This window comes from Neopelma chrysocephalum, unplaced genomic scaffold (genome assembly GCF_003984885.1).
Source record: "Neopelma chrysocephalum unplaced genomic scaffold, ASM398488v2 Primary Assembly neopelma1_97, whole genome shotgun sequence".
Lineage (NCBI taxonomy): Eukaryota > Metazoa > Chordata > Aves > Passeriformes > Pipridae > Neopelma > Neopelma chrysocephalum.
The window spans coordinates 3,934,606-3,961,599 of NW_020897760.1; the positions used below are offsets into that span (position 1 = coordinate 3,934,606).

The 26,994-nt window shown below is 36.0% G+C and overlaps 2 protein-coding genes across 9 annotated transcripts in view; one reads left to right on the forward strand and one right to left on the reverse strand.

Annotated features, from left to right (window-relative positions):
- Window positions 1-825: 825 nt before the first annotated feature.
- Window positions 826-24,017, reverse strand: ODF2L (outer dense fiber of sperm tails 2 like). Of its 8 annotated transcripts, XR_003536004.1 has the most exons (17): window positions 23,922-24,007; window positions 23,217-23,336; window positions 20,216-20,278; window positions 19,916-19,987; window positions 18,530-18,646; window positions 15,361-15,546; window positions 14,735-14,844; window positions 12,646-12,781; window positions 11,904-11,996; window positions 10,630-10,734; window positions 8,773-8,829; window positions 7,225-7,307; window positions 6,976-7,138; window positions 6,194-6,319; window positions 5,429-5,716; window positions 2,742-2,881; window positions 826-1,619 (listed from the first exon to the last, which is right to left on the reverse strand). XR_003536004.1 is itself a non-coding variant. In XM_027694156.1 (16 exons), exons 5-16 carry the CDS (start codon window positions 19,931-19,933, stop codon window positions 5,588-5,590), a joined length of 1,323 nt encoding a protein of 440 aa, XP_027549957.1. In that variant the 5' UTR covers window positions 19,934-19,987; window positions 20,216-20,278; window positions 21,980-22,046; window positions 22,186-22,315; window positions 23,743-23,915; the 3' UTR covers window positions 4,344-5,587. The 8 variants fall into 8 exon arrangements, 7 of the variants coding, with proteins under 7 accessions (XP_027549957.1, XP_027549955.1, XP_027549953.1 ...); XM_027694156.1 differs by lacking the exons at window positions 826-1,619; window positions 2,742-2,881; window positions 23,217-23,336; window positions 23,922-24,007 and adding exons at window positions 21,980-22,046; window positions 22,186-22,315; window positions 23,743-23,915 and having other exon boundaries at window positions 4,344-5,716; XM_027694154.1 differs by lacking the exons at window positions 826-1,619; window positions 2,742-2,881 and having other exon boundaries at window positions 4,344-5,716; window positions 23,942-24,017.
- Window positions 24,018-24,222: 205 nt separating this feature from the next.
- SH3GLB1 (SH3 domain containing GRB2 like, endophilin B1) overlaps window positions 24,223-26,994 on the forward strand; it is a 29,549-nt gene continuing 26,777 nt past the window's right edge. The window contains exon 1 of the mRNA XM_027694162.1: window positions 24,223-24,243. The gene's annotated coding sequence lies outside the window, so the exon portion shown is untranslated. The remainder of the gene's footprint in view (window positions 24,244-26,994) is intronic.

Below are 26,994 nucleotides of genomic sequence, written 5' to 3' on the forward strand. Positions count from 1 at the left end.
CATGTTTCCGGTACTTGATTGGCCAAATTACAGCTGTCACTACAATGTGCCATTTTTGAAGAAAAGTAAATGGTTATTCAAAACGAAGTCTTCGCTGTTGAGTTGTATAATCCTCATGAAGTACATCATCTGGAGTTTCTGAAACTTCCACAGCTAAAGTAAATACCAAGATGTAAAGCAAAGACAAAATGGAAATGAGTAACAAGTCTTGGGGCTAAATTACATCTTCACTTGGACTGTTGCAGCTGCAGTGAATAGAAAACTCAGGCATTAGACTCTAATGCGTGCAAATATATCTCCAACATAATTATGATCTGACTTCCAAAATAGGTTTTAGAAAATTATAAAAAACTATGTTGTTTATGCCTGGAAAAAAGTTTGAAGGAAAGAAGTCACTTAAAGAGTTGCAATGTTGTTCAAAGAAAGGACAAGCACATCACCAAGGTGTCCTTTTGAAACTGTGAAGTGTGATTGAACCAAGTAATGAGAGTTTGCCAAAAAGCACAATAAGATAGGATGCTTAGAGGGATTGTGAGAAATCATGCTTGGGCACTGGAAAATATTCTACTTTGTCTGATTGTTCAAAAGACACCTTCACAGGAAGGGACACAATTTTTCATTATGAGATACTGAAAAGTGCTCCAAAATAGGCAGAACTGGATGGACGAAACAAAGTTCCTATTTTAACACAGAATTGTAGTTCATTAAAGACAGTGAGAAGACAGAAGAGAAATTAAAAACTTGACATTCACCATTCTAAGCCAGAGATTATTAGATTACTAGAAAGAAACAAGACTAATTGTATAAAATTTTTCCTATTTCCAGACATTACTTTGGTAACCGAGGCCAGAAGAGCTGAAACCTAGCAAGCAGCATTTTAGAAAAAACAGGAACTGAAGCTGATACCATTGTTCCCAGTACCCCTAGCAGATGTGAGTTGCTTAAACACACTAAGTTTGGAACCATGCCAAAAATGCCATCAATAAACAGCCCCTAGCAGGATTCAAAGGATGTCTTCTGCTATGCAGCAACATGGAGTTTCTGTTTCTGTTATTGGGATTTATTTCATTCTGTGGAGCTTCGTTTTGTTTCAGATGTTTGGATGATGGGTCTACTAGAAACATGTCATCAGAAGGCAACCACATTTCCCCTCCATTATTACATGTGCACACCAAAAGAGAAATCAGCAAGACTGCCACCTCTGAATGCTCCTGGTTGGGGAAATCTCCCGTGAAATACAAGCATACGAAGAAATATTTAAATGTCTATTTCTGCATCACATGTGCTTCAGAATATGTCAGAGCCTGAGTATAACTGCAGTGGGTTACTAAGGGTTGGAATAACATCAGCAAATGTCAGAACAATAATTGGACACTCAGAGAACTTGAGCTCCATTTTTGTCTGTACAGACATTGTAAGATTATATCTCTTCATAAATACCCATGTGAAATTTCTCCTAAACCACAATCTTAATAAAACAACTTAATAAAAATAGGAAATTTATTTGAAATGGAAAAAAACCTGGTTTTTTATTTTTTGCACTCTGGCAAAGGATTTGCACAAATGCTTGAAAGTTCCTAGGTTTGGCTCTTTCTTCAGGTTTCTCCAGATTTTTTCCTCTAGAAAGAGAATGAAATGTTAATACAAAACAGTTTGGGTTTGCATCATATTAATATACTGATTTTCTCAATAAGAGAGAACAAGAGGAAACCTTACTGTGGAGGAACAGGCAATGTCCTGAGGACAACCTGAAATGCCAACTTAGCATTTTTGCACTTCAAAAATATCTTTGACGTTTATAAACATCCATGATGGTAAAATTGAGGCTGTTAAAAATACATGGTTTACTTCAGTAGTTTATAATTCACAGTGGCATTTAGTGGGTGGAGTTGTAAATTAGTAAGTGGACTGCTGCCACAGCAGAGTAGGCTGCTGCTCTGCAAAGGAGAATCTTTGCTAAGAATAGGAATGTGGTCACGATCATAATGAACAAGGGCTCGGCCTGCCTGAAACGTTGATGGGAGATCAGGAGATGGTTGTTGGATGTGTAACAGCTGCTCTAGAAATTAGATGTTATCAAAGGAAAGATTGAATTGGATGAAAGGCATGCAAAGCTTAACCAGAAAGACCTGGTTTCAATTTTTAGTAGCACCACCTAAAGGCAGGGTAGCAAATGAAATATTTATGTTGTGGATAAAGTGGAAGGTACAGTTTTACAGCCAACAAAATGCTATGTTTATTCTGCTGCAAGAGGAAGGTAAGATTGCAGCAGTCTCTACACATAAAAACATCTTTTTCCCTTTTGTTTTTAAATGAAGTAGATTAATCTGCCATGAAAGCATTATAATATGTTAATCAGGTATTTGATCTGGTATGTCAAACACTCAAACAAAAAAGTCAGCTACTTTCTGGAAACAATATTAATGTCCTCAATAAACTCAGCATTTTAAAGAGATTTCCTGGAGCAGGGAGAGAGGGATGAAGACAGGGAATACTTATGACTAGGGTGATTTGCTTCTGGACTGTTAGCTGTAAAAAGCCTTATCCCAGGGTTGCAAGCCAACCGCATTATATCAGAAACCCTGAGTGAAGGGTGCAGATAGATAGATGTGGATGGCAAGGTAAAAACATGCCACCTTCAAACTTTTGGACACTTTATTTACTGAGAGCTGCTATGGGATTGCTGTTCAGCCAGAAGTAGAAAAGAAAATATTCTGAACCCAAATGCGTAACAGACTGACCTGCGTGACTGCAATAATTTCATGGTTTTGACTGCTTGAATTCCCAATCAGCAGACATCAACACAGTGCTCCCACTTTTCTGGCCTTAAGAACCATGCTTGAGCTATGTCAGCCTTAAAGTGATCCACAGGAATCTTTCACTGAAAAAGCAAAAAAAAATCTGTATGAAATCATTGTGTCTACTTCACACCCTGCACAACCCTTTCCTATGGGGCCCTGCTTTGATCCCTGTTTGTGCTGGCCAGCTCTCAGCCCCCCAGCGCACTAAGGGCTGCACACAGATGTTACACTGCTGAACAGTTTGTCAGCAGAGTAAAACAGGTTCCGTATTCCATAGAAAAATGAACAACAAAATGATTTTGTCACAAAAAGTTTAATCTGGTCTTTTCTGAGTCAGGACACTGGACATGATCCTAGTAGAAGACATTTTGAGCTGCATGATAACAGTCCCTCTTTAAACTTCTCCCAGATATCCAAGTGTTGATTTCATTCACCATTAAATAGACAAAAGAACTTCTCAAAAGGCATGGTGTGCTAGTAACCTATCACACTCCACTGAGGACTTGTCCATATGGTGCTCAGTGATTACTGTGTGTCTTCTATAAATATATCCCTTAAGCTGGCACATGTCTAGCACAAAATTATTGAGTATCTGTGCTCTTACTGGAAAGACTCCATCTTACAGTAGAATTTATAGCAGTTTTTGTGTCATAGATAGGAAACAGAAAAGAAGAAGTTCTTCTATCAACCTTAAGCTTCTAATAAGCTACTTGGCAGACAGGATTAAAGTGGGTAGGGTCCCAAGGAGCCCTAAGACTTATGCTTCTTGGTTTAAATTCTGTGTTCCCATGCATTAACACATCTAAAGTAATTGCAGACTGCAGCAGAGAGTAGAGAGCCTGGGTCAGCTCTTTAAGATCTGACAGTTTCAGGACTCTATATGCCTACAATTTAACCTAATTAAAGCTCTGAAATTGTAACTTTTTAATAATAAAACTAGAAAAAGTTTTATTATTACAAAAGAAGTTTCATAGAAATAAAATAAAGAATAAAGAAATAAACCACAATAGCTTTTTTCTCTAAATGAGCTAAAGATTTTTAAAATGCAAACACCATGATCAGCTAACACCAGTTCAAAAAGAAACTGAGAAAAATCTAGTGATCTTTGTGACTAGCAGCCCTATTTCTACCATGCAAAAAAACCCCAAACAAACAAACAAACAAAAGGGTAATGGAGAGCCATAAAAACCAAACAGCACAAACTAAAAAGGAAAAACCTATCTAATTTCCTGAATAGCAAAAGATAGGCTGAAATGAAGTTAGTGTACATCGCTGTATCATGTAGCAATGAAAAGTGTTCAGTTTTTCATGATGACCTTTTGAAAGCCAGTCATAGACTGGATTGAACTGTTTATTTCCAAAATCTTTCCTTCATACGTGATGATTTTCAAAAACGTTTTGGTATTTTATAAGTAGCACAAGCAGAACTAAATGAATACAAATATTTCTAAATGTGTGTGTAATGCAACCCCCCTCTCCAAATTTAACAGAAATTTGTTACTAGCATGTCATATATAAAAATATATAAATATATAAATATATAAAAAATTATAATTTTATTTTTAAAAAGTGCACACAAGCAGATCATTAGTACATTAGTATTTGTTAGGATGGATAAGCTTTTGCAAAAAACAGAAAAGAAAAAACATCAGTATTCAACACATTATGAATAACTAAAAATGAAATAGAATAGGTATTGTTCATGCATGAACTAACTTATGTTTTCTGTCAAGAAATGCGTATTATTAATTACACGTTGTAAATTACGTATATTTAACTGAATGCACTACTTTTCCAAAAACATATCACAGCATATATCTATAAAACCAAGTAGAATTTAGAATTAAAACCAAAATCAGAACTGGTTTTTGTATTATCCCTATATCAGTTGAATATTTACATGTGTTTAACCTGAGGCACAAGTCAGTCTTACTCAACTGCAGCTCTTGAGCTCAAACACAAATACTTAAATATCTTACTGGACCTGCGTCACTATGAAAGGGTATATCAACACATTCAGAGCTTAAACTATATATGCATCTAAAATACTTTCCTACTTATATTTGCAAAATATTAATTCAGTATATTCCTGAGCATTATGGAACATAGGGCAAAAAAGGATGCCTTGTGGTGGCAACTCTCCCATGCAGTGCAGCAGTTCATGATATATTGGTGCTAAACTACAAGGAAAAGAAAGGAAGGGAACATAATGCTCTAAATTTTTGTCTGTCTTAATAGGTTAGATATTTTCTCAGGCAACTAGGTTTCTACAGTAACAGAAGTGTTTATCAGTCATTAGGATATTTAAAATATGCAAATTATTATGCAACTAGTCCATGGGTGTTTTCTTCCTCCACGTGATTTGAAAGATAGCCTGTGATCACCTGCATTTACTATGGACTAAAAGGACACATATAAGATTTTACAGCATAGAAACTAACACAAGGTACTAAATTCACAGACCAACATACAACTTTGTGTGCATACCCCACACTTACACTCCTGCCACTGCTGTCATGCAGTCTGCCTTTTCACTTCTGTGCCATGAATAGTATAATTGTTTATATCAGTAATATCAAGTCCACTTCCTATACGACCAGCCAGTAGGACATACAGTAATGACTGACCTGCTTCTCCCTGCCCACAACAGACACTTTCCTAGGGAAGAACTAACATTAGAGTAGTCAATCCTGCAAAATACTATAAGACTGCAACAGCTTTTCCTCCAGCTTTTCATTAGAGGCAAATCCTGAAAAGTTTCTCCACTTTAAAATAGGTTAAAGAGTTCAGCCAAACATTGTTATGTATGCAGCTTTCAAAAACTGCACATAATTCTGGATGCTCTGGTTCTTGTTCTCTGACTTCTGCAGGCTGTTCTCCAGCTCTTTCAAACATATTTCGTGGTGCTTTTCATTCTGGTAAAAAAGGAGAAATGCAAAGCTACTTAGAAATAAAATGTAAATTAATCAAAATAATAATCTAAGACAACTCGTACCTAATTTTTATAGCCTTACTTACTTGTAAAAGTTTTCAGAGGCTCCGCAAAACCAAAGGTGATAAAAAAGGCCTCAAAATATTGAAGCTTTTATTTATGTTAAGTAAACTGAACATGTTTGAATAGTCTTGTAATCCAAAAAGGCCTTGGAACATAAAAACTAATTTTCTGAATTTTTATCATGAAAGATTCCTGGCATCTCAAAACTATCATGGACATCTGTTAAGTCAATGGGAAATGTCAATGTACAAAGTATGTTGTCAAGTTGAATTAATTTGCTGTTCTGAAAAGAGTGTATCAATTGTATTAGTTGTGTGTTTTCAGTTAAAGGAACTTCTTCTGTAAATGGTGATGTGGTAAGTAATTTCTTAAGTCACAAACAGTATTATTTACTCACATGGTGAAATATGCAGAGGAGTTGTTGTTTTTCTTCTTTTCCCTCTCTCACTTCAGTTTCAAGAACTAGCAGTTTTGTCTGAAAGGCTTGTTCTTTGTATGACATTTTTTCCTGTTCTTCAGCTACCTATAAAAGTAATGAGAGGGAAATGATATATATTTACTCTTTCTTAAAGCCCAAATTAAATTATTTTCTTATATAGCATTAATAGCTCTATTTCATCTAATACTTTACTTGTTTCCCATGCACAGAAATTAAATAAACCTGAAAAATATTCTGGTTAAGTTTGAAAGATGTTTCGATTTGAAAAAAAGTGCAATATTATTGGGAGGGGAACCCGTTTTAAACTCATTTTTAAGTTAAGCAAAACTTGTAATTCTTTCAAAACCAAATAAATATCTTCAGAGAGTATTGAAAAAAATCAGATAGTTTATTTCAACATGATTAATCTGAAATTACAACTTCATACATATTTTATGACTAAACTAATATAATTCACTGCAATGTAAATTTCCACACTTCCTCTTGCATTTGGTTTACTGTTTGCGTCCTTTCTACAAATGACAAAACTGAACTTAATATTGAAAGCATGCAAATTCTTCCTTTAAAAAGAGAAGGAGTTCAATATCAAAGTTCTTGTGGGCTTCCTATTACAAAGAAAATAAAAGGCAAGATTAAGCTTATCTTGTCCCATCATTTTTTCTCGAACACATTTGTTTTTAATGCTGTTTTTAAATAGAAAGTGGCAAACATGATTGAGAGATGTATTAAATCACCAATACCATTTTTCTCCCTTTTTCCAAAGCAGATTCAAGTTGTCTGGTTAATGCATTATATTCTGCAATTTTCTCTTCAAGCTTCAATTTACTGCACTGAAGAGTCTGATCTTGTGTTCTGAGCTGACAAGCAAGTTCTTCATTCTGAAATTCCATCTTTCCCAATTGCCTTCACACGAAACAGATTAATGCATTATAATTCACTATAGCAGAAAGGTGTAGGAATTAATTTCAATCAGATTTTTTAAAGGTTACCTTTTTAGAGCTTCATATTTCCTCTGAATGTTACAGTTTTCTTCTAAGGAAAGACTGCCCATAGAAGTTACACTATTGTCATCCTGTGAAAAGGATAATTTGTTTCTGGTTGAAGAGACCTATATGCAGGATCTTGCTAGACTAAAGTAAGCTTGCCTATTAAAATCCAATCAAACAATTTAACTGTAATTTCAGATAAATGTTATACTATATTCAGATAAATGACATACTATATTCAAGTAAATATTATCTTGTATTTAAAACAAATAAAGTACAGCCAAAGTAGCAGACTAAACGTTTGTGTGAACGTTAAGATTGAAAACCTGCTATGTAACAAAATGAAGTCCTGAAAAACTTCATATGCTGCTCATGCAGCCTTAAGTATCAGGAGCTGGTCAGGTCTACCTCCCAGCAAAAAAAGCTCCCTCACACTAGAGTCACAGAAAACATAAAAATAATACTGCATATATATGTATGGTTATTGCAGAAAAACAATTAGCATGGGCAAAGAATTTTGGAAAGAAGTGATTATCAAAAAAGACAACCAGGTTCATGAAAGGAGGTATATCAGCAGCAGAAGCTGAAGAAAGCAAGAAGTCAAACTATTTTCCCTTGCCCAGCATCCAGAGGGCTAAACTTTTACATGTTTTCTTTTAAATCTCAGAACATCTCATTAGTGATGAGATTATTGCTCTTGCTACCACCCATCAACAGCAGATTAACAATTAACAAGCCACACCAAGAGCCTTCTGGCACCATAATTTAAAGCGACAGCCACCATCATTCATTGGACTACCTCAAGCAGTCCCATCCAACAATTTGAGCTAGTCTGCCTGATTTTGTTTGTGTGAATCCAAGGCTGTTCAGCTGGCAGACTGGTAGTAGCAGAAACTAGTTCCCCTGAAACTCAGAAGAGTGTTTCTGTACACAGCGCAATTGCTTCAAAAGGAATTTTCCTAAATTCTGGTCATAGGTTCTAGGGTCAGAATCTCTAAAGGACATCACCAAGACCTAATGATGAAATTTAATCACTGTTCCACCAGACTAGCGATTATATGCCCAATTACTTCACTATACTTAAGATGTTCTTTTGCACTTTTTCAGGAAAATGTAGTTAGATTGAAATTACATATATCATTTTATAAGATGTATTAATTTTGTACCCCAAAATTAATTGTTGCCTAAGTACTTCACTAAGCAATTATGGATTTATAAGTTTATGAGCATTCCTGGAAGAATTATTTAATATGAGGCAAACAAGAACCAAAGTTGATGTTATAAAGATCATCTTGACATGAAATTTAAAACAAAATCAAGAGCTCTGATTTTTATAAACATATAAAGTCTATAGGAACACAGAGGCTCACTGTGCTTCAGCTGAAGTTTTCCCACTGACACAGGAAGAAGGTTAAGCCCCTTTCCCACCCTGCTGATTCAAAAACCTTTGTTATTTGTGTTAGCAGAGTATCCTCGTCTAACTCAAAAGCTCATTAAAAAAAAACCAAAAAACCACACACAAAAGAGAATAAGAAAAAACCCTAAACTTACCCTGCCATTGAAATTGATGTCACAGAAGAAAAAAGCTGAAGAAAATTCATACTCAGACTTTGGAGAAAATACAAGCATTAGTGTTAAATACAGCCAAAAATTGAAATTATCCTATTAAAGCATGTCTTAAAAATATTTAATCAACTAAAATAATGTAATAATTAAAATACTCTACATCAACAATGTAAATTATCTGATTAAATATTGTATGGTTTATGAATTAGTCATTAAAAACAAAGGTAGAATTACATTATTTCACTATATACAAACAATAACTAGACTTGCACATTTATTTCCAGGGAGGAATTCTTCAGTGCATCTCAGGATATAAGTATTCAAAAAGAACAAGAATATGCTCACTCTGAAAGTAACTACTCTTGTGACATAATGAATTCACATGAATACAGTTGGCAACAGTCTTATTTGCATTGTGCTTTTTCTACAGAAGAAGCTTTTGATTTATGAAGCAAATGACAAAGGAAACTGACAATTGTCACACATGCTAATAGGAAAAAAACGTCCCAGAGACTTTTTCCACATAATTTTCTCATTTATCTTTAAAAATTAGTGTGTTCTAACCACCTGAACCTGCAGCTTCCTAAGGGTTTTGCATTTCTGTGCATGAATCCTTTTTCAGAACATAAGTGTTTGCTGCTTTTCCTCAGCTGCTTTCAGCAAGTCACAAACATGTTCTAACTCCTTTAACTCAGCCTCCGTTTTGTCCCTCACCTGCATAGTAGCATCACAGGAGAAAAATGTAAGTGTAAAGCCATAAATTAATTGTTGTAGTACTTCATGGATTTCCATGTAAGTAATAAAGCTGAAATTCTACACAAATTGCATAATATCACCTGTTTTATAAAATACTGACAAAGATACAAGTTAACCATTGGAGAAATTCCCATCTCTGACTACGTTTCATTAAAGACTCAGTAACACAGTGAACAAAATTATGCAAGTCTTAGTGGTTCATCATGCGACACCCAAACCTGGATTTTATTTTTATAGAAATACATTTTGGGAGATGGCATACAGACACACTAAGTAGCTTACAGAAAAAATTCCGACCATAAAACTATTGAAGTATTTGAAAAGAAAGCAGCACCTCATGGCATCTGAAGCCACATAAAGTGGTGTGTAAATATTATTTGTGAGATGAGAAAATCTTTTTCTGCATTCTAAATTTCCATCATGGAAAGATAAAGTTAGTATGAAATAAAACGAACACCTAAGATGCTTCTCTGTGAGGACTAATTCTGTACTCTGAAACAGAACATTGCAGGCAAAGCCTGTCCCTGTCTCAGCTTTATTGCTTAAAAGAATATGTATTTTTATGAGTCATGGAACTGGGGAAAGTGATTTTCATAGCAATTTTGTATCTTTTTCAGATTTTTAGGAATGTAGTAACTGTATTCCAGTGTTTAGCTCCATCTGCTGAAAAACTTAAAACTCACTCTGTATGGATTCTCAGTTTTAACTGTAAGCTAAAAAAAAAAAAAAAAAAAAAGCAGCCTTACACTAGGTTTGCTTCCATACAGAACTTTCACAGCTGTTCTGTTGGGAAGTCTAGTTTCAAAATCACCAACAACAAATCACATTTTTGAAAGTGATAAAAGAATGCTGGAATTCTGAAATAGCAGCCCAACTCCTTAGTCACTGCTCTAGGAAACATTTCTCCCCTGTTTGCAATTGCGTGGTATCCAAAAAACCACCAGCTCTAGAGAGTTAGTAAAATTCTCTTGTTTAAAAACAGGATACAGTACCTTGTGACTTCTAATAAGTGGATTACAATAATGTAGGAAAGATCAGTGTCCTACAGAATTGTTTGGAAACATGGTTTATTACTGTAAAACTTACCTTATCTACTTCCAAGCATTTGTTTTCTGTTATTTTTTTGTTTTCATTTAAGATTTTTTCATACCTGGATTTCAATTCCTCTACTGCTATTTGTAGCTTTTGTACCTAGGACAACATATATTTTTCACATATATTTGTGAGGTCTTTCTTTTAAATGTAGAAAAGATAGAATTGTTAGTATGAAGTGTAAGGGAAAACTTTTGACTTCTAAATAGTATCTTAATATTTGTTATTGGTTGAAGTTATTTATTTTCATTATCCTACTCACCACAGCAAGTATAAAAGGGTAATCGGGTAAAGAGCACTGTCATATCAATATTGTGTTATCAACAATGGAGAATGAGCTACAGTTGTGCTACAGAAGCAGCCAGCATGACTCACATTTCTCTCCCAAGATAACAAGTATCATCAACACTTCCACCCAGAGTCACTACAGCTATGAGCGAGGGAATTTCACTTCACTCATTGCTTAAGGCTGGCTGCTACATGGAACTACATCTCCCATCTTAAAGCTGGCAACAACTTTAACTATGGTGATGCATTTCGCAGACAAGGTTCACTGGCTGTACTTAGATTTTGTATCATGTCTTTTCCCTTGTCAATGATTTTAAAAAAGAAACATATGAAGAATGACAGTGAAATGATGTCTATACAATAGCAGAAATATATTTGAAATAAATTTGAAATATATACATATTTCTCTGTGAATAAAGCCAAATTAAAAAAAAAAGGAATTGATAAAAAGCCCATTTTAAGTTTGGTTTATTTCTTTTGCTGGTATTTTCAATGTGGATTTACCTATTTAAAAAAAAGGCTCACATAATATATGTTTCTTGAATGAACTTGAATTTCTTGAACTTAATTGAATACTGGTATACTGATAAAGATATGACCCAGTAGAGGTAAAATATCACTGGATATGTCCACGGAAGACATCCGATTCAAACTTAACTTTTAAAATATACAGTTTACTGGGTTGCTAGCCTGCTTTTTAGGAAGCAGATCTTCTCTAAGCAGTATGCAATTAGCTCTGTTGGCTTAAATGAGCTTTAACTGGGCTTCACACAGTTCAGTAAGGATTATGTAACAGTGTGGGGACTACTCTTTGATGTGGTTTGCAATAGCACTCTCTTCTATCATACTCAATGTTACGACAATATTACAATCACCATGAAAATAAATCTGGTCTATTGCAAACAAAACCTTTATAATTTCCTTGAAACTGCTAACAAATTTAAAAAAACATACTTGAAGATTTCAAACATGCTAGTCACCTCATTTTTATGCTGTTCAACGAGATTTTCCTGCAGATGTAGCAGCTCATGTTCAACAGAAACAGTACTTTTCTCCAATGTAGCAATGGAAGCCTTGATTAAAACATAGAAAATATAAAAATTTCAATAGTGTTATTAAAATAACACAGTCTGCAATATGATTTTACTAGCAAGTGACTTGCAGGCATTAGAAAGAGTGATACCATTATTTATCCTGTCAAACAAAAATGGTAGTCCACAGTTCATTTGTCAGCTAACAAGAACATTTACCTTGGAGGATAAATTCAATGCAAAACCTGTCAACTCTTTAGAATTTGAAATTAATAATTAAGGTAAATTCAGCTCTTTAATTTGAAAGAAAGTTTTACAAACTCATACTTCATATGAATACATTAAGATTTGACTGCATAGTTTGAATAAGGTTTAATAACTTTGTGCTGCTTTTCCTTACATGAATAAAAGAATAATTTCTAATTAAGCAATTGTGTAGCTACTTACAGTAAAATAAATAGCATCCTGGTTATGCAGATGGATCATCAGACAACCCTGTTCCTAGCTTTGCCATAGATTACCACTGAAATATTTTCAATGTCTCATTTACACTTACTATGAAAAATGGATGACAAAATTTATTCTACAGGTTTGGGATCTCTACACAGAAGGTCCAAAGGGAATTAACATGGTTAGTTCATTATGTATCAGAAATGTAGAGCCATTCAACAATGATTTCTAATGGTCTTACCTTTAATTTTTCATTTTCAAGGTAAATCTTTTCATTTTCAGAATTACCAGAATTTAGCTTTCTGAGAATTTCCTCCTCTGAGTTTCTTCTCCATTCCTTCCTTCTTTCCAATTCTTCACACAGGCTTGTGATCTGACTTGTTAGACAGGCAAGAACTTCTGTATAATATACAGTGTTTCCAAAACTCTCACTATGAAAATCAACTTGAACCTCAACACATTCTCCTTCATTGCTTTTATTTTATTTTATGTATATATATATATATAAAGGGGAGAATGCATTTAAGTATCCAAAGAAAGGAGTATCTACTAAAATAAGAAATTCCCCAAAGGAGGACAGTTTCTACTCCAAGGAAGTGGTCCTAGTTCAATTATAAATGAATTAAGTACCTAGAACACCCTGCCTCATGGGCAGCTCGAGAGCAGCTGTCAATCAAAAGGTCACTCTGGAAGCACGCCCACACCCTCTGGAATCCCCACCCCAGCCTCTGACTGGCTACACCACCCTCACTCCGGCCTGGAGCCCCAGAGTGGCCAGTGAGCTGGAAGTCCCGCCTGGGAGGGGGTGGCCACAGGGGCCAGAACACACAAATACAGCAGTACATGATTTCTATTTCTCTGTCCTGGGACCAACCTCCACCATATGAAGCTCCACTTCCAGAGGACTCTCTGACGGTAGCTATTTTTCTCTCATTCTTCTCTCAATCTCCTTTCTCTCTTTTTCTTTCTTTACTGCTTTCTTAATATTTTGGGTAACTTAAAAGCAGTGGGTTGGATTTTGCTAGACTGTATGTGTTAGCAAGTGCTAAGTCATAGCTTTGGTGGAATGCTTTGTTTTGGTTGTATGTTGCCCCTTTTAAACTTCTGCCAAGATCCGTATTTTCACCCATATTTATCAGTAAAAGTTTCTCCTGAGAAAACGTATGCAATGTTTTCTCTTCGTGCTATTTCAAGGTGTTAAAAAACTGAAGGCTCTGCAACAGTTCGGTGGGTGTTCTTTTGGAGCCTTGTGAATATTTTTAAAAGTAAAACTCCTGGCTGAGCTTGTGATGCCATGGCTGGGGTCTTACAGCCTCACTTTTTGCTTTTCATGTTAATAAAGTTAACAAAACTTGTTTTGCTGTTTAGTCAGTCATACACTTCTTAGTAGAACAAGTCTTGTTAGAATGGTACATTTCAAGCAAAAACTTATACTTTCAGCTGAAATAAAAACAGCAAAAAAACAGCTGGAAGCAGAATGAGAGAAGTATCATAAATGCATCACTTTTCTTGTTCTTTCATAGATGCCATCTTATTTACACTGGACCAACAGTGGGCTAGAGAGATTTCTGGACTGATGTTGTGTACCTGCACTCCTGTTAAATATTTGAGCATGAATCAAGTTCTTTGTAATGTAAACATTGTCTGAGACCTAGAATAAAGGTACCTCCCAATTCCTTTGGCTTGTTTGAATTATAGTCCATATTTCTATCAACAGAAAAAGTAAAAAAAAGATTTGTCACTCTCTGCCGAAGAAAATGGCGTATCCTTCCTATGAGTACATTAAGATTTGACTGCATAGTTTGAATAAGGTTTAATAACTTTGTGCTGCTTTTCCTTACATGAATAAACTGTTCAAATGGGCACTTGAGAGGAAACCTTCTCTATCCTCTGGTGAGGTGAGACATTAGTGGAATTGAAATAATTTTACCATCATCAGTCTGATGTAGAAACTAGAACCCCAAGAATGTTCTTCTATACTGTGGTAGACACAAGAGTTAATACTCAAGCTGTTGAATCAGTTAATAAATCAGTGGTTATGCAGAGGCAGCATAGTAGCTACTAGCAAGTTCAGGCTAAATAGAAATATGCAGGGGAAAGAATATTCCCCTTTACCAGTAAGGAACATAAAAATTTAAAAGAAGGGAAATGCTGCAGAGAGAAGGCTAAAAATCTTAAATTTGTTCTTATTTCCAATTTCTAAATTCTGCTCAGAATTTTAGACTATTAATAAGCTCATTTATCTTGTCAGCACTGAGTACTGCACTTATAAATATCAACACTACGTGACTGCAGAAACAAAAAGAAAATAGATCAACAGTCCAACTTACTTCTTAAGATCTTCTGTTTGAATTTCTAACATTGTCTTTTCTTCAAGCATTCTGTCATGCTGGTTTTTCCAGACATCAGCAGTGGACCATATCTCACACAATTTGACTTCCTAGAGAATGTAGAAGTCATACATTATGTAACAAAAGAATGCCACAGAAGATTGCTATTTAATTCCACAAATTTTTTTGAACACAAGAGCTATTTAATATAAGATGCCTTTATTGGATCTCCCTTGTACAAAGCAATGTAAATTTTGTCTTTTCTCAAAGTAAAATAAACAAACCCACTCATATTGTTCTGATTTAGTTGGTACTTATCCATAAATGACTAACAGGAACACCAGGAGAGGTTTGACCAAAAGCTGATGAGACTCCTCTTACTTACTACAGTTCGAAGTGTACAACCTCATGACTTAAAAAAATCACTAAATTTTAACAAAACAAAGGCAGTGAATACTAGTTTGCATGTCACTTGTAGCAACCCTTTTCTTAACCAATGAGCAACAAAATAAGAGATACAAGCACAGCATGACCAAACAACTTTTTCTGTTTACCACAGGTGCAAGTCTTCCAATTGTTCAATTTAAACAGTACAGCACAACATTGCTTACTGCAGAGTCACTCACATGTTCTCTTATTTTGGAGGTTAAATTTTTTGCAGCTTCTTCAAAGAATTGAGCTCTTTGTTTCTGGGACCTCATTGCTTTATTCAGAGCAATCTTGTTTTGTTCACTTGTTTCCTTTAAGGCTGACTTCTGGTGCTTGTATTCACCAACTTGATGTTTCCACTTTGCTATTTTCTTTTCTAGATTCTGCAACAGAATTAGACATCAACTCTTCAAATTTTAAACCCCACAGATATTTTTGTGATATAATCAGGAATAGCAGTTACATATATAATCTGTTTCCACAATATCTTTTTATCTCAAATGTGGTGGTTGATACAATTAGCTAGTTGAGATACATACAGCAATAGACAAAAGAAAATACAAATTGGGAAACTCATTACAAAGATCTGGAGAAGAGGCTGAGAAGATGCAGAAGCAAGAAGTAAGGCAAAAGATAATCTAAACATCGTTGTGTGCTCTTGGAAATGAATGCAGAATTTCAATGTAGAAGGCATGACATGTATGTTAAACCCATTTATGAGTGGGAAAGTAACATTGTTTTGTCATTCCTAGAGACTGGTTTCTGTAAAGAATATCACCTTAATGATGCTACCAGTGATGTGCACTGATATATTAGAGTATGTGCTCTGAATCTCTAGTGAGACACACATTATAGGTCTGGAGATAGGCTGTATGACTGTATATAAAATTTTAATATGAAAGCTAATATCTTGGATTTGGTTTTTTTAAAGTTAAGAAGGTAGGATAGACTGGGGTCTTTTCTTGAATATATGTATTATGATATGTTCTGATTAGATGACAATATACTACCTTCTTGCAAGATCTCTGAATTTTCTCTATGCACAAAATGGCCCCACTCTATCAATAAAACAGATTTGTTTAGTGAAGAAATGATTTCTTAGTGAAGCAGAAAATGCAAAAAGAATAGATTTAGCACTGCCTTACGCACAGCAGACAGTTGTTTAAAGATAATTAAAACAGGCTATGATGAAGCTTAACCACAATGGTAAATCACACATTTTAAGGGCAACTTCTAAATATCATTTCCTGAGTGCTTGATTTTGCAGCACTCATGAAATAAAACACATTCACATTAAATGTATTTTAATGCATTCAATTATCAAACATGTACAAAGCAGTTGAGATGAGAGCTGAGTTCTACAACTGCCATTATACTATCTTCTCTACTGCTGTTATTTCCGACTAACTAAACTATCACTCTGATGAAGGCAGTGTACTGATCCCATTCATTTCATGAAGCTGGCCTTTCTAACTTCGTGACTTTTGTATTTTTCATCTACATACCACATAAATATGAATGGAAAAAACCAATGGGCATTAGAACACTACATAATGATGTACAATAAAAGCAATACTAGATGCTGCTTCAAGGAGAATCTCAGATCCACATGAAAATGACCAAGCTACCGGTGGTCAATGACTTTAATAAAGACAAGTGTAAATCCCATTCGTATCACTTATTATTCTTCCACCAGTGTAAACAATTTTCTCAAATCAGTGATAAATATCCTAATTGTAAGAATTATTACTGCATTTGTTTCCTTCATTGTAGTCTAGGTCTGACACTAAATTATGTTCTACAAGAATAAAGACCTACTATTTAGCTACTGACTACGTCAACATGCCAGCCTTATTCAAGATCCACTTTGCCAGTTGCAATAAAATATACATATTATGCGCAAGAGAGTATCTCTCAGTATAGGTCCTGCTAATGGCCTCGAAACTTTTACACAATCAATGCAAAATGTATGTGGTTTTCCAGGTAAAAGATGGTCTCAGGTACTGGCATTCACCAAAAACTAGAAGTACTACTTCAAATATAAAATTATAAAAAAACCTCACAAATATGAAGGAAATAGTTTTCCTCTATAAATGCTTACAGGGCATTTAATAAAAAAAGATGTGACTTGATGAGGTGGCAGATGAACACCCTCGATAAATACAGAAATAGAAAATCTGAGTCTATGTATGGATTTCTTTAACTGTTGGTATAAGTAAACAAATGTTATCCCCTGTTATAACCACAGGGGGTCACAATCACACTAAGAATAACTGCTTTGGGCATTAGTCAGGCACTGCGGTAAATTTAAATTGAGAAATAAATTCCTAAGGGTAATGCTAAACTTTTGCAAGCTTTGTCTAGATATTAATAAAATCATTACCAGGATTAAAGCTAGCCACCGATTTCAGCAGTTTCTGAAAGCAAACAAAATCTTTAAATAAAGATTGAATGAAAATACAGCTGTATATGAATTTTACTTTAATGTAAATATCATTGGAATTCTATAATTGTACTAGGTGGAAGAAGAAAGCAATTTTTATTTAGAAGAAAACAAGGTATTTTTGCAGAAATAGACATGTGTCTTGAAATTGAGTTGATATAGGTTGCTTAATAACTTCAGATGACACAATTAATAGGGGATATATGGTAGTAAAAAAAAGTCTGGAAATTAGAAATACATTCTTTTTAGCCAATGTTTTCTCATTCATGGCTATGTTCTTGACAGGTTTCAAATACTGAAATCTGAGGCCACATACAGCTCTAACCTCTCACACATGACCTCTTCCTTGTCTTTTTCTAAAGCCAGCAACTGATTCAAATGCCCAAATTTAACTCTTGCATTCTAGAATAAAAAATGGAAATAATTTAACCTACCTTAAACAAAGAGAGATTAGGCATTAGTCTTAAGTGTTTCACTTTCAGTCAGTGTTAAGAGATTTATTGATTCCTTCATAGCCAATGAGAAACAGGGTGTGGTTCACCACCCCTATATTAGAACAGAAATAGGACTTGCCTATCTCTTTCTTTTGACTATATTGAGACTGTCTCAGGATCAATACCTGTCTTCTAGATAGCACAGTTAAGTGAGTACAAACACTTCTATATTTGTTAAACTTTGCTTCACCAGAACTGCTTATGTGCACAAGTTGAGAAAAGAATAAAAAAAAAAACAAAACAAAACACAAAAAACAACAAGCTTGCAATTCAGATAATGTGGTCAGGTAGACTGTGTAAAATATAAATATATATGATTTTTACTGTTTAGGATTTTTCTTCTACCAAAAATTTGATTTCAAATCTGAACACAATAAAGTTGTGCTATTTTTTTCCAATAAACTGGAACACAAGTAAAAATCTTTTGACCTGTATTTTTACTTTTAATTCATCATTTTCCGCTTCTTTTCTTTGAATCTGACGCTGCAGGTGAGCTTGTACTTCCTTTACTGATCTTGACAGATGGTTTCCTTTCAGTGTGTTGATCTAAGAAAGAGAAATAAACACAAATCTATTGACCTATGGAGATATACTGTATGATGCTCTCTATATTGTTTCTACTTTGACATATTTTCTAACTGACATTTGAATGTCCTCAAAAGCTGGAAAAGATAAAACATGCTCTACAAGTATATTTGCAAGCAGTAGCTTGTTACTGTTAGTATTAATATTAATCAGAAATCGCAAACTTGAAACACTGTATGTATAATTGATGCCTCATATTTAATCTGACTTTAAGTAGTATGAATAAGGCCTGGAAGCATGAACACAAATCTAGCTAGCAGGATGACTAAAATTAAGCTACACTGATCAACTGTACTTCATTAAATTCCAAAGACCACCATCTGCTATTAAAAGTACTGATACATTTAATTCAAACTCTAATTTTAGGGGAATACATATATCATAATGGAAGAGGCAACTTTTGTCATCAGAACTCAGGTCAGGTGATTCTATGAAATTTCTTCCAACTTGATTCCTTTGGCTCATTCTAAATAAGAAATAATCAGGTAGAAAATTGTCATATTATCAGTATAGACCAAAAAAGCATTGAATGTTCCTGTGCAAGTGTTCATTATAGATGCCAGTAAGAAAGGCAGACTCAGACTCAATCAAGTATTGATGAAAATATCATTTATTGAAGATAACATAAGAGGGAGCATAGAAAGTCATTTATCCCTTCAGATGCTGGGTACCCCAAATTGTTCAACATTAGATAGATCTCTAGTCAGACCAAGGCATGCTACACAGATCCCGCCAACACTGAGGTCTGCTGGCATTGTGGTCTTCAGAATCTTTACAGGCTTTTCTGTTCAGCATTTCTATTTTCAAGCAAAAGGATGTTTCTATGAAAACGTGCTCCTTCACTTCAAGATAAAGACGAGGAGATGCCTAACTGTGAACATCATCTGTTTAGTTTACTCCATAATACTTGTTTAGTTTACTCCATAATACTTCTTTATAAGTGCTTTTTTTACAGAACTGTTGCAAATCAGCATATGAGAGGTCAAAAGCCCCACCAGTCTGGATGTGTGCCCTTCCCTGAACCTTGGGACATTAGTGTTAAGGATAACCTGTATCCTTACTAGGACTGGATACAGTCTTGATGGTCTTAAGATATTTCTGTAGGAAACATCTTTCAGGATTTTACTTTTTTCATACATCTTTGAAATAATTACTTTTCTCAAAATTTAAATTTCTAATTAAGAATCTAGTACATTGTAGGAAAACATTCCAATAGAACTGATCACTCACTTTTTCGCACTGAAGCATGGATGAAAGTTCTCTAATCTGTTTCTCTCTTTCAAGTATTTTTTTCCTGAGATTCTTCATGCAAAAAAATAACAAAGAAAGTATTTTAATGTCTGGACACAATAATGCAGCAATAAAGCACACTGATGAGCATTTCAGCTGTAAAACTAAGATTCCATTTTGTTATGATAAACCACAAATATTCCCACTTTGCCACTGTTACTTGAAATAGTATGACCCTGTGATGTAGCCAATTTCAGATATATGGGATAGATTAAAAAAATAAAATTTTAATTTACTTACTGTATTTTGAGTTTCATTTTCACTTAGCTTCTGTATCAAAGTGTCAATGATTTCACTGTTTAACTGCAACATAGGAAACATTAAAAATTACTTCTGATTATAACTGATTTAGCATTTTTTCAATGCTTTTAAATTGGTTACGTATCATTTGCTACATTTTCAAATCTGGTGCGTATGAATATAAAAGCTCGAATACTCACAAGCTACTTACTTAGTGGTTTAAACCTTAAAGATTCAATTTAATTTGTGCATAGAACTCTGTAGCTGAAGGAAACAAACTAGGCTTATTCCATACACCTACTTCTTTCTTAATTTTAGCTAAAAGGGCTTTAAATGTCATAAATAAGTGTTATTTAAGCACATAGTCAAATGGTAAAAGTATTTATAGAACTTGCAATGTTTCAAGGAGTAATAATAAGTCCTAAAGCCTTTCAGGAACCTCAGTTAGATAGGAGAATTTGAAGATTGAACCAGAAAGCATGGGATGGAAGATCACAAAAATCAATCTACATTAGCTCTTACTAGAAATTCAAAAGAATTTATGTGCCTGTGATATTGTCAACTAAACTTGCCATTTTAAATTGTCCAACTGTGTGTGTGTTGTGTAATTTCCCATTTAAAAGAAATAGACTTGTGTGACTTTCAGATTGTAAATTCCATTTCAATTTCACTAATGGGAGGATAAAAACTGACTCAAGCTGGAAGCCTCAGAATCAAAAGTTTTACTACAACTCCTTCATTTTATCCTGTCCTGCACGGAATTCCTCATAATATTCTGCAATCTCAATCCCATGCCTGTCTGTAAGTCAGTCCATGGACCTCAATTCTGCATCCAGATTTCAGCCTCTGCATGCACTGCAAACTTATAAATATTGTGTTCAGTAGCAGTCCTAACCTTTCCTGACTAAAGTGAGTCAGATTTGCTATCAGCAAAAAAAAAAAAAACCCCACATAAACAGGAATGCTGTTTTGTGACTGTATAGTAATTTATCAGAAAAAATTGAAGTACTTAGAAGACTTCCCAGAATTGAGAAGTGACTGGAAGCCTAAATTACTCATACCGTCTTTCCATTCTTAGGAAATTGTCTTCCCCACAGTTTGTTCTTTATGAACTTTCTGCCTTTTTGTTGAATGATCAAAGCCTCATGCTGTAAGAAAACTATTACCGTCTATGAAAACCTGAAAATCAAGAATATTTTCTTCAAAATTAAAAAATAATGTTCAGAATAAGCATACATTTTCATCAGCTTCTGAAAGAGAGTTAAGAAAGTCAGCAATGACAAATCACATTTAATTTTAAAAGAAATCTACATTCTTCACTCCACTGAGTTCGGTATGACTCTACTGTTATACAGAAATTCAATCTGATCCACCTCCTATTTTAACATATGTAGTTTGCCAAATTCCTTCCAAATTTTTAGGAACTTTCTTAGTGCCTAGGACATAACAAAAAAAAAATCTTCCCAATACGTCTGTTAAAGAAAATGACAAGACTAAATGTTTCTTTCACACTTCTGTAAAAAATATACATTTGCATTGATTCTATGTTTATGCCTTACATATTTTCCTAGGTGATGTTCTAGACTGTCAGATTCTTTGCTTTGATCAGTAAAATATTTTTTATCTTGGATGGCTTTTGTAGTTCTATGATAACCTTTTTTATGTGGCTGAATCAGTGAACAGAGCTTTCCTGTTTCTCCCAGTAGTACATATGTTTTTCCCTGAAATGGCATTCGTAATTACGTAACATTTAGTTTTACTCACAGTTAGGTCACTGATCTTGTTAATTCAAGCATATCAACATAAAACAAGTCAGCTCTTCAGGAGAATCCTTCAGGAGAAATTTTAAAGGTCAAAGAATCATTTAGGGCTTCCAAGAAGGGTAAAAGCCTGTGATATCACAGGATGTACCCTCAAACTGTTTGCTCACAGAACACACCTCATCTACAAGGCAAAGGCAAACAGTTTACCTCCAATGAAGGTGAAGGCCAAGACCTGCTCAGACATCAATGTTATTTTTCACAGCAGACTTCTTCCAGTTTGGAGGTGGCAATGGCTTTCCTCTTTTCACAGTTTGGCAAAGCTCTTCACCAGGCAGGGCTGCTCAGGAAAATGATGCTGCCCGTGTCATGGCAAGTCTGGAGTCATGTACCAGGCCTGCCACCTAAATGCACCCCATTCCCCCCCCCTTCCTTATTAAGGACCCTCAGTCCTTCTCCAAACGCCTCTCTTCCGCCTCTCCCCTCATGCACCAGCACGACTGATGCTCTCACCAAGCATGAAGTTGTCTGTGTACTCAGTGCTCCACTGACTACTCATTATTTTTTCAGAAGTGGATTGCATTGCCTTCTCCACCCACCATTTCTCCTGTGCTCAGCCTGTGCCAGGTGCATCTCCATCAAAACAATTTGTCAGTCTAAAGGTTTATATTCTTACCTCCATATTCTCCTTCACATGGTTGAGAAAATGAATAACAGAATTTGGGGAGTTCCCAACTAAAACGATCACTTCTCAAGAATGTGAATGCAGACTGCTCTGCTTCCACCTGTTGTCTTAAGGCAAATAAGTACACTCCAAACATCTAATGTTTTTTATTTTATATATATGTGTGTGTGTGTGCGTGTGCAAGCGCGTGTCTTGTTTTATTACAGGCTTACATTTCCCAGCAGACATCAACCTGTGTAACACAGTGCAACTCTGTAGCTTTTTCTTGGATATATAAACAAAACTAAGTTCTTGAATTTAATTACTTCCTGTGAAAACAGCATCTTGGAAGATTAAACATCGTGCTTCATTTATCATATATTATCTGTGTAAGCAGAAAAGAACAAATACAATTTTTTACATGGTTTCAGTATACTGTTGCTGTGTCCAGCACTGTCACCCATTTTTTGAAGTATCACCTACTTCCCCTCTAAAGCCAGGAAGAATATTTTGAATATTGTTAACAAAGTTAATAGAATTTAAAATATCAAGCCTAATAGGAACAGAATGAACTTGCCTCAGTAGCATGAGGAAGAATAAACTTTTCCTGAGGATCAAAGTCCACTGAAGGAGAAGTATAGTCATGTACAGGTAAAGACGAGGATGATTGTGATGATGATGACATTTTGTTTTAATGCTGTATAACAAGACAGTATATTTAAACATATATTGGCATTCTGTGAATCAGTAACTAAAACATTATTGGCATCCCAGGTTGTTCCCACTGCAGTGGGACCACTGTACCAGACCAAGTAAACCCCAGACACATTAGAGATGTAACACAGCCAATGCAACTGAAATCTTGCACACATATTCATAATTTACAATTGCTTAGGCAGCACTGAATTCACACAGTTGGTACATAGAAATCAAATCCCTCCATGGCAGAAAACTGAACACAAGAAGGAGGTAGTAAAACTCGCAGCTGCGAGTTCCCACTTCCATGGATCCCGGCACAGAAGGGGCACAGGACACCCAACGCCGGCCCCCGCCCCGAGCCCAGCCTCGGGCTCTCTCTCCTCGTCAAACGCCCCTGTACCCACCGCCTGCGGCTCCTGCTCCTGGGATGTCCCAGAGTGACCCCTCCCTCAGAACCCCTCCCGCTGAGCAGCGCCTCCTCAGCACCTCTCCCGCGGGACAGTGCCCCTCAGCACGGCTCCCGTGGGGCAGTGCTCCCTCAGCGCCCCTCCCGCGGGTCACTCCTCGTCCCCGGCGTCCCCACCTGCGCCCGCCGCCCCTCACCGCGGTCGCCCGCCGGAAGCCGTTGCCGCAGTAACGCGCCGCAGCCGTCGCCGTCGCCGTCGCCGTTGCCGTGCCGACCCCTCTCGGGCGGGAGGGGGCGGCGCCCTCCCCGAGCCGGCCTTGCCCGACGCTCCCCGAAAACACCCACCGCTCCCGCTTAGGAACGGCGATCTCCGCGGGCCTGCGGAGGCGGCATCGCCCCTTCCCGAGAGAACGCGGTCCATGCGGTTGGGATTCACAGGTGCCTCGGGAAGCGGCTGTGCCGTCACCGGCTGGTGGCGGTGTCCGTGCGCACACAGCAGGTTACTGTTAGACCCAGATGGACAAGAAACGTGGAGACCTCTGGGGAGCTTTGGAGCCTCTAGTTCATTTCTTTCTCCATTAATTTTTACACTTTTTTGTCGCAGGCTAAACACCAATTATTCATGTAACCTGACTGTATATGAAGCTGTTTTTTTTGGCAATACATTGTCAAATATTATAAAAAAGTCACGTATTTTTAAATAACACATTCTGCTGAAGAATGAACCAATTACTCCTGCATCACATCACAGGGGAAAGCACTATTGACACTTGAGGTGGCACTTCAGTGAATATCTGAGACACTGCAATAGACGTATGGAAAGATCACTTTCAGATAATGAAGTGTGCAAAACAGAATCATCATGTAATATAAATATGATCACTTGTACAGATGCATACGTACATACATATAGACACATACGTAGACACATATGACCATATATAATTATAATTTGCAAGTTTTGTTTAGAAAAAGTCATACTGAGAGAAATGTTACTTTTTAATGTGCCAAGTAAATATCAGCATTAGCAACTCATATTAAAAGAAAGCTTGAGATAAATAATCAAAATAAAACATATCATTTGGCATAATTATAAATGTGCCAGTGTGTCTGTATTTTCTTCTATTGCTGGCAATGGAATTTCAGGGAGCATTTTCACTTTATACACTCTTTGGAGAATATTATCTAGTCATGTGTGCCTAGTAATAAAAATAAAAATAAAAATAAAATGCTAAATTTTAGCCTCTGTAATACCAGCAGACATGAAATCACTCCATCATCCATTCTAGAGTGAGTGCCTGGTTGTACCTGAATTCGAAGGGAGATTTTGTCTTTGCTTGTGCAAAAGGCCTAACGCTTTGTTCTCTATAGGACCCAGAGCCTGGAACTGAGAATTCACCATCTCCAACACACCTTTGCTTTGGCACTGCAGTTACGAGCTGTGACTTTGGTATCTTTTAGTCACCTCAGATAGAACTTGATATAAGATTGACTTATTTTTAAAAGAATAAATTGTTGCAATTTTCTAAAAATTTGGTGATTGCTTATAAAATATAAAGCACGAACTATCCATCAGTGAGGGCTAATTAGCATGATAAGTAGCATTGCACTCTGTATACGGTAAACAAAGAATGAATTACAAGTTTCAGTCCTCAAACCCACATTTTAATGACAGTGGAATAATCCACAGAGTGGAAAATTTTTAGAGTAAATATGACACACACTTCCACAATGACATAATTACGGGCCTTATTAAAAGAGATATGGTGGAGAGAAGCTTCTTTAGATACTCCAAGAACTCCGCTCAGTGTTTGTCACAGCTCATTACTTCATCTGCTCTAAAGGTATAACTGAACCTTTCATTTCCATGTCAGAAATTCAAGATTCCAATGTTTTTCTTTGTTCCTTGGTTAATTTTGGCAATAGCCTGCTATCACAAAAGCTGCAGATTTGCTGTGACCCTTTCAATACGCTTTTCCTTCCTCATCCCTGTATGCACTGCTTGGTGCAATACTAACCACAACTTATTCCTCCCAGCAATTCTTAGACGCTGCCTTACACAGAAGTATGTATCCTGCAAAGACAGTGATGGCAACATTTTTGCAGTAGTCTATCGTGTGGTGGCAGTGACATCTAGTGGGCTCCAACAACACTTCCAGTTTTCCCAAATGTTCCAAAAATAGGTCAAATCATCTCTTTTTAGGATGCTCTGACCTTGTTATAAAAGCATTTTTAAAAGTACAATCAAATATGAATAGTCGGAGGTCGAATTTAGTAATTAAGGCTGACTTTTACTTTAGGAGCATGTGGAAGATTTATTTTAATTAGGAGCTGCAGTTTATGGAGCTCTCTTGATAGCTCTGAAGATAGCTCTGAAGAAGTCAGTTCAAGTAATGCAGGATTCAGCACTCCCCCAGACACCTCTGCAAAAAACAGAAAAACTTTGCTCTGTTGTGCTTCCTGAAAAGCATGTGCAAAATGACAGGGTAAGACTGTTGGATTTCCATGACTGTTTATATAAACAGTATATCTGTTGAAAAGCTATGTGGGCTGTAGTCTCACTGGGTGACACAACTGCCACATGCCAGTTCAAACTAGATATAAAAGATGTGATAGTTGATGTCAAAATCGTATAAGCTATGTTCCTCAATGTCTTCCCAATATTCTTAAAATAATTTCAGCTTCCAGCTTCCTACACAGACTTCACAATGTTCCATGAAGAAGGTAAGTTTAATTATTCCTATGCCACATGTGGAGAAATTGTAGTACCATGTATAAAATTACTTTCTTACAGTAATTATTAGCGAAGTGGTAAAGCTGCAAATATACCTCCAGTCATTAATCTATTATTGCACACTAAAAGGAAGAAACTCCAAGTTTATTTCTATTTCCACAGAGGCCAGTTCCTCCAAGTATAAGGCAGACAACTTCTTCTGAGATAGACAGCTGGGATATAGGACCAAATTATTATCTTCCTGCTCCAGGAAGTACAATATTGAAAGGACAAGGACCATAAAAACAACACATGATTTACCTAGACCAGTTCCCTGAAATTTCAGGACTTTTGCCTACTGAATGTTTTGCCAGTTGTTGTTTGCAGTCCTAGTACAACTCCAGTTTGAGTGTTAGGGGAAGCACAGCAACAGCTGCCACGAGGACCACTGAAGGAGTGCACCAATGTGAAAAGAAGCATTAATTCTCACTCAGCTGTAGTTTCTGAGCGGAAGTGTGCTGTTGAGAACAGCTGCTT

Coding starts and splice junctions, on each gene's coding strand:
- ODF2L (XM_027694154.1), bottom strand. CDS start 23,324: ATGTCATCATCATCACAATCATCCTCGTCTTTACCTGTACATGACTAT. Junction 18,647..19,915: donor CCATGCTTCAGTGCGAAAAA/GTGAGTGATCAG, acceptor TCTCTTTCTTAG/ATCAACACACTGAAAGGAAA. Junction 12,782..14,734: donor CAAACAGAAGATCTTAAGAA/GTAAGTTGGACT, acceptor CTGTCTAACAAG/TCAGATCACAAGCCTGTGTG.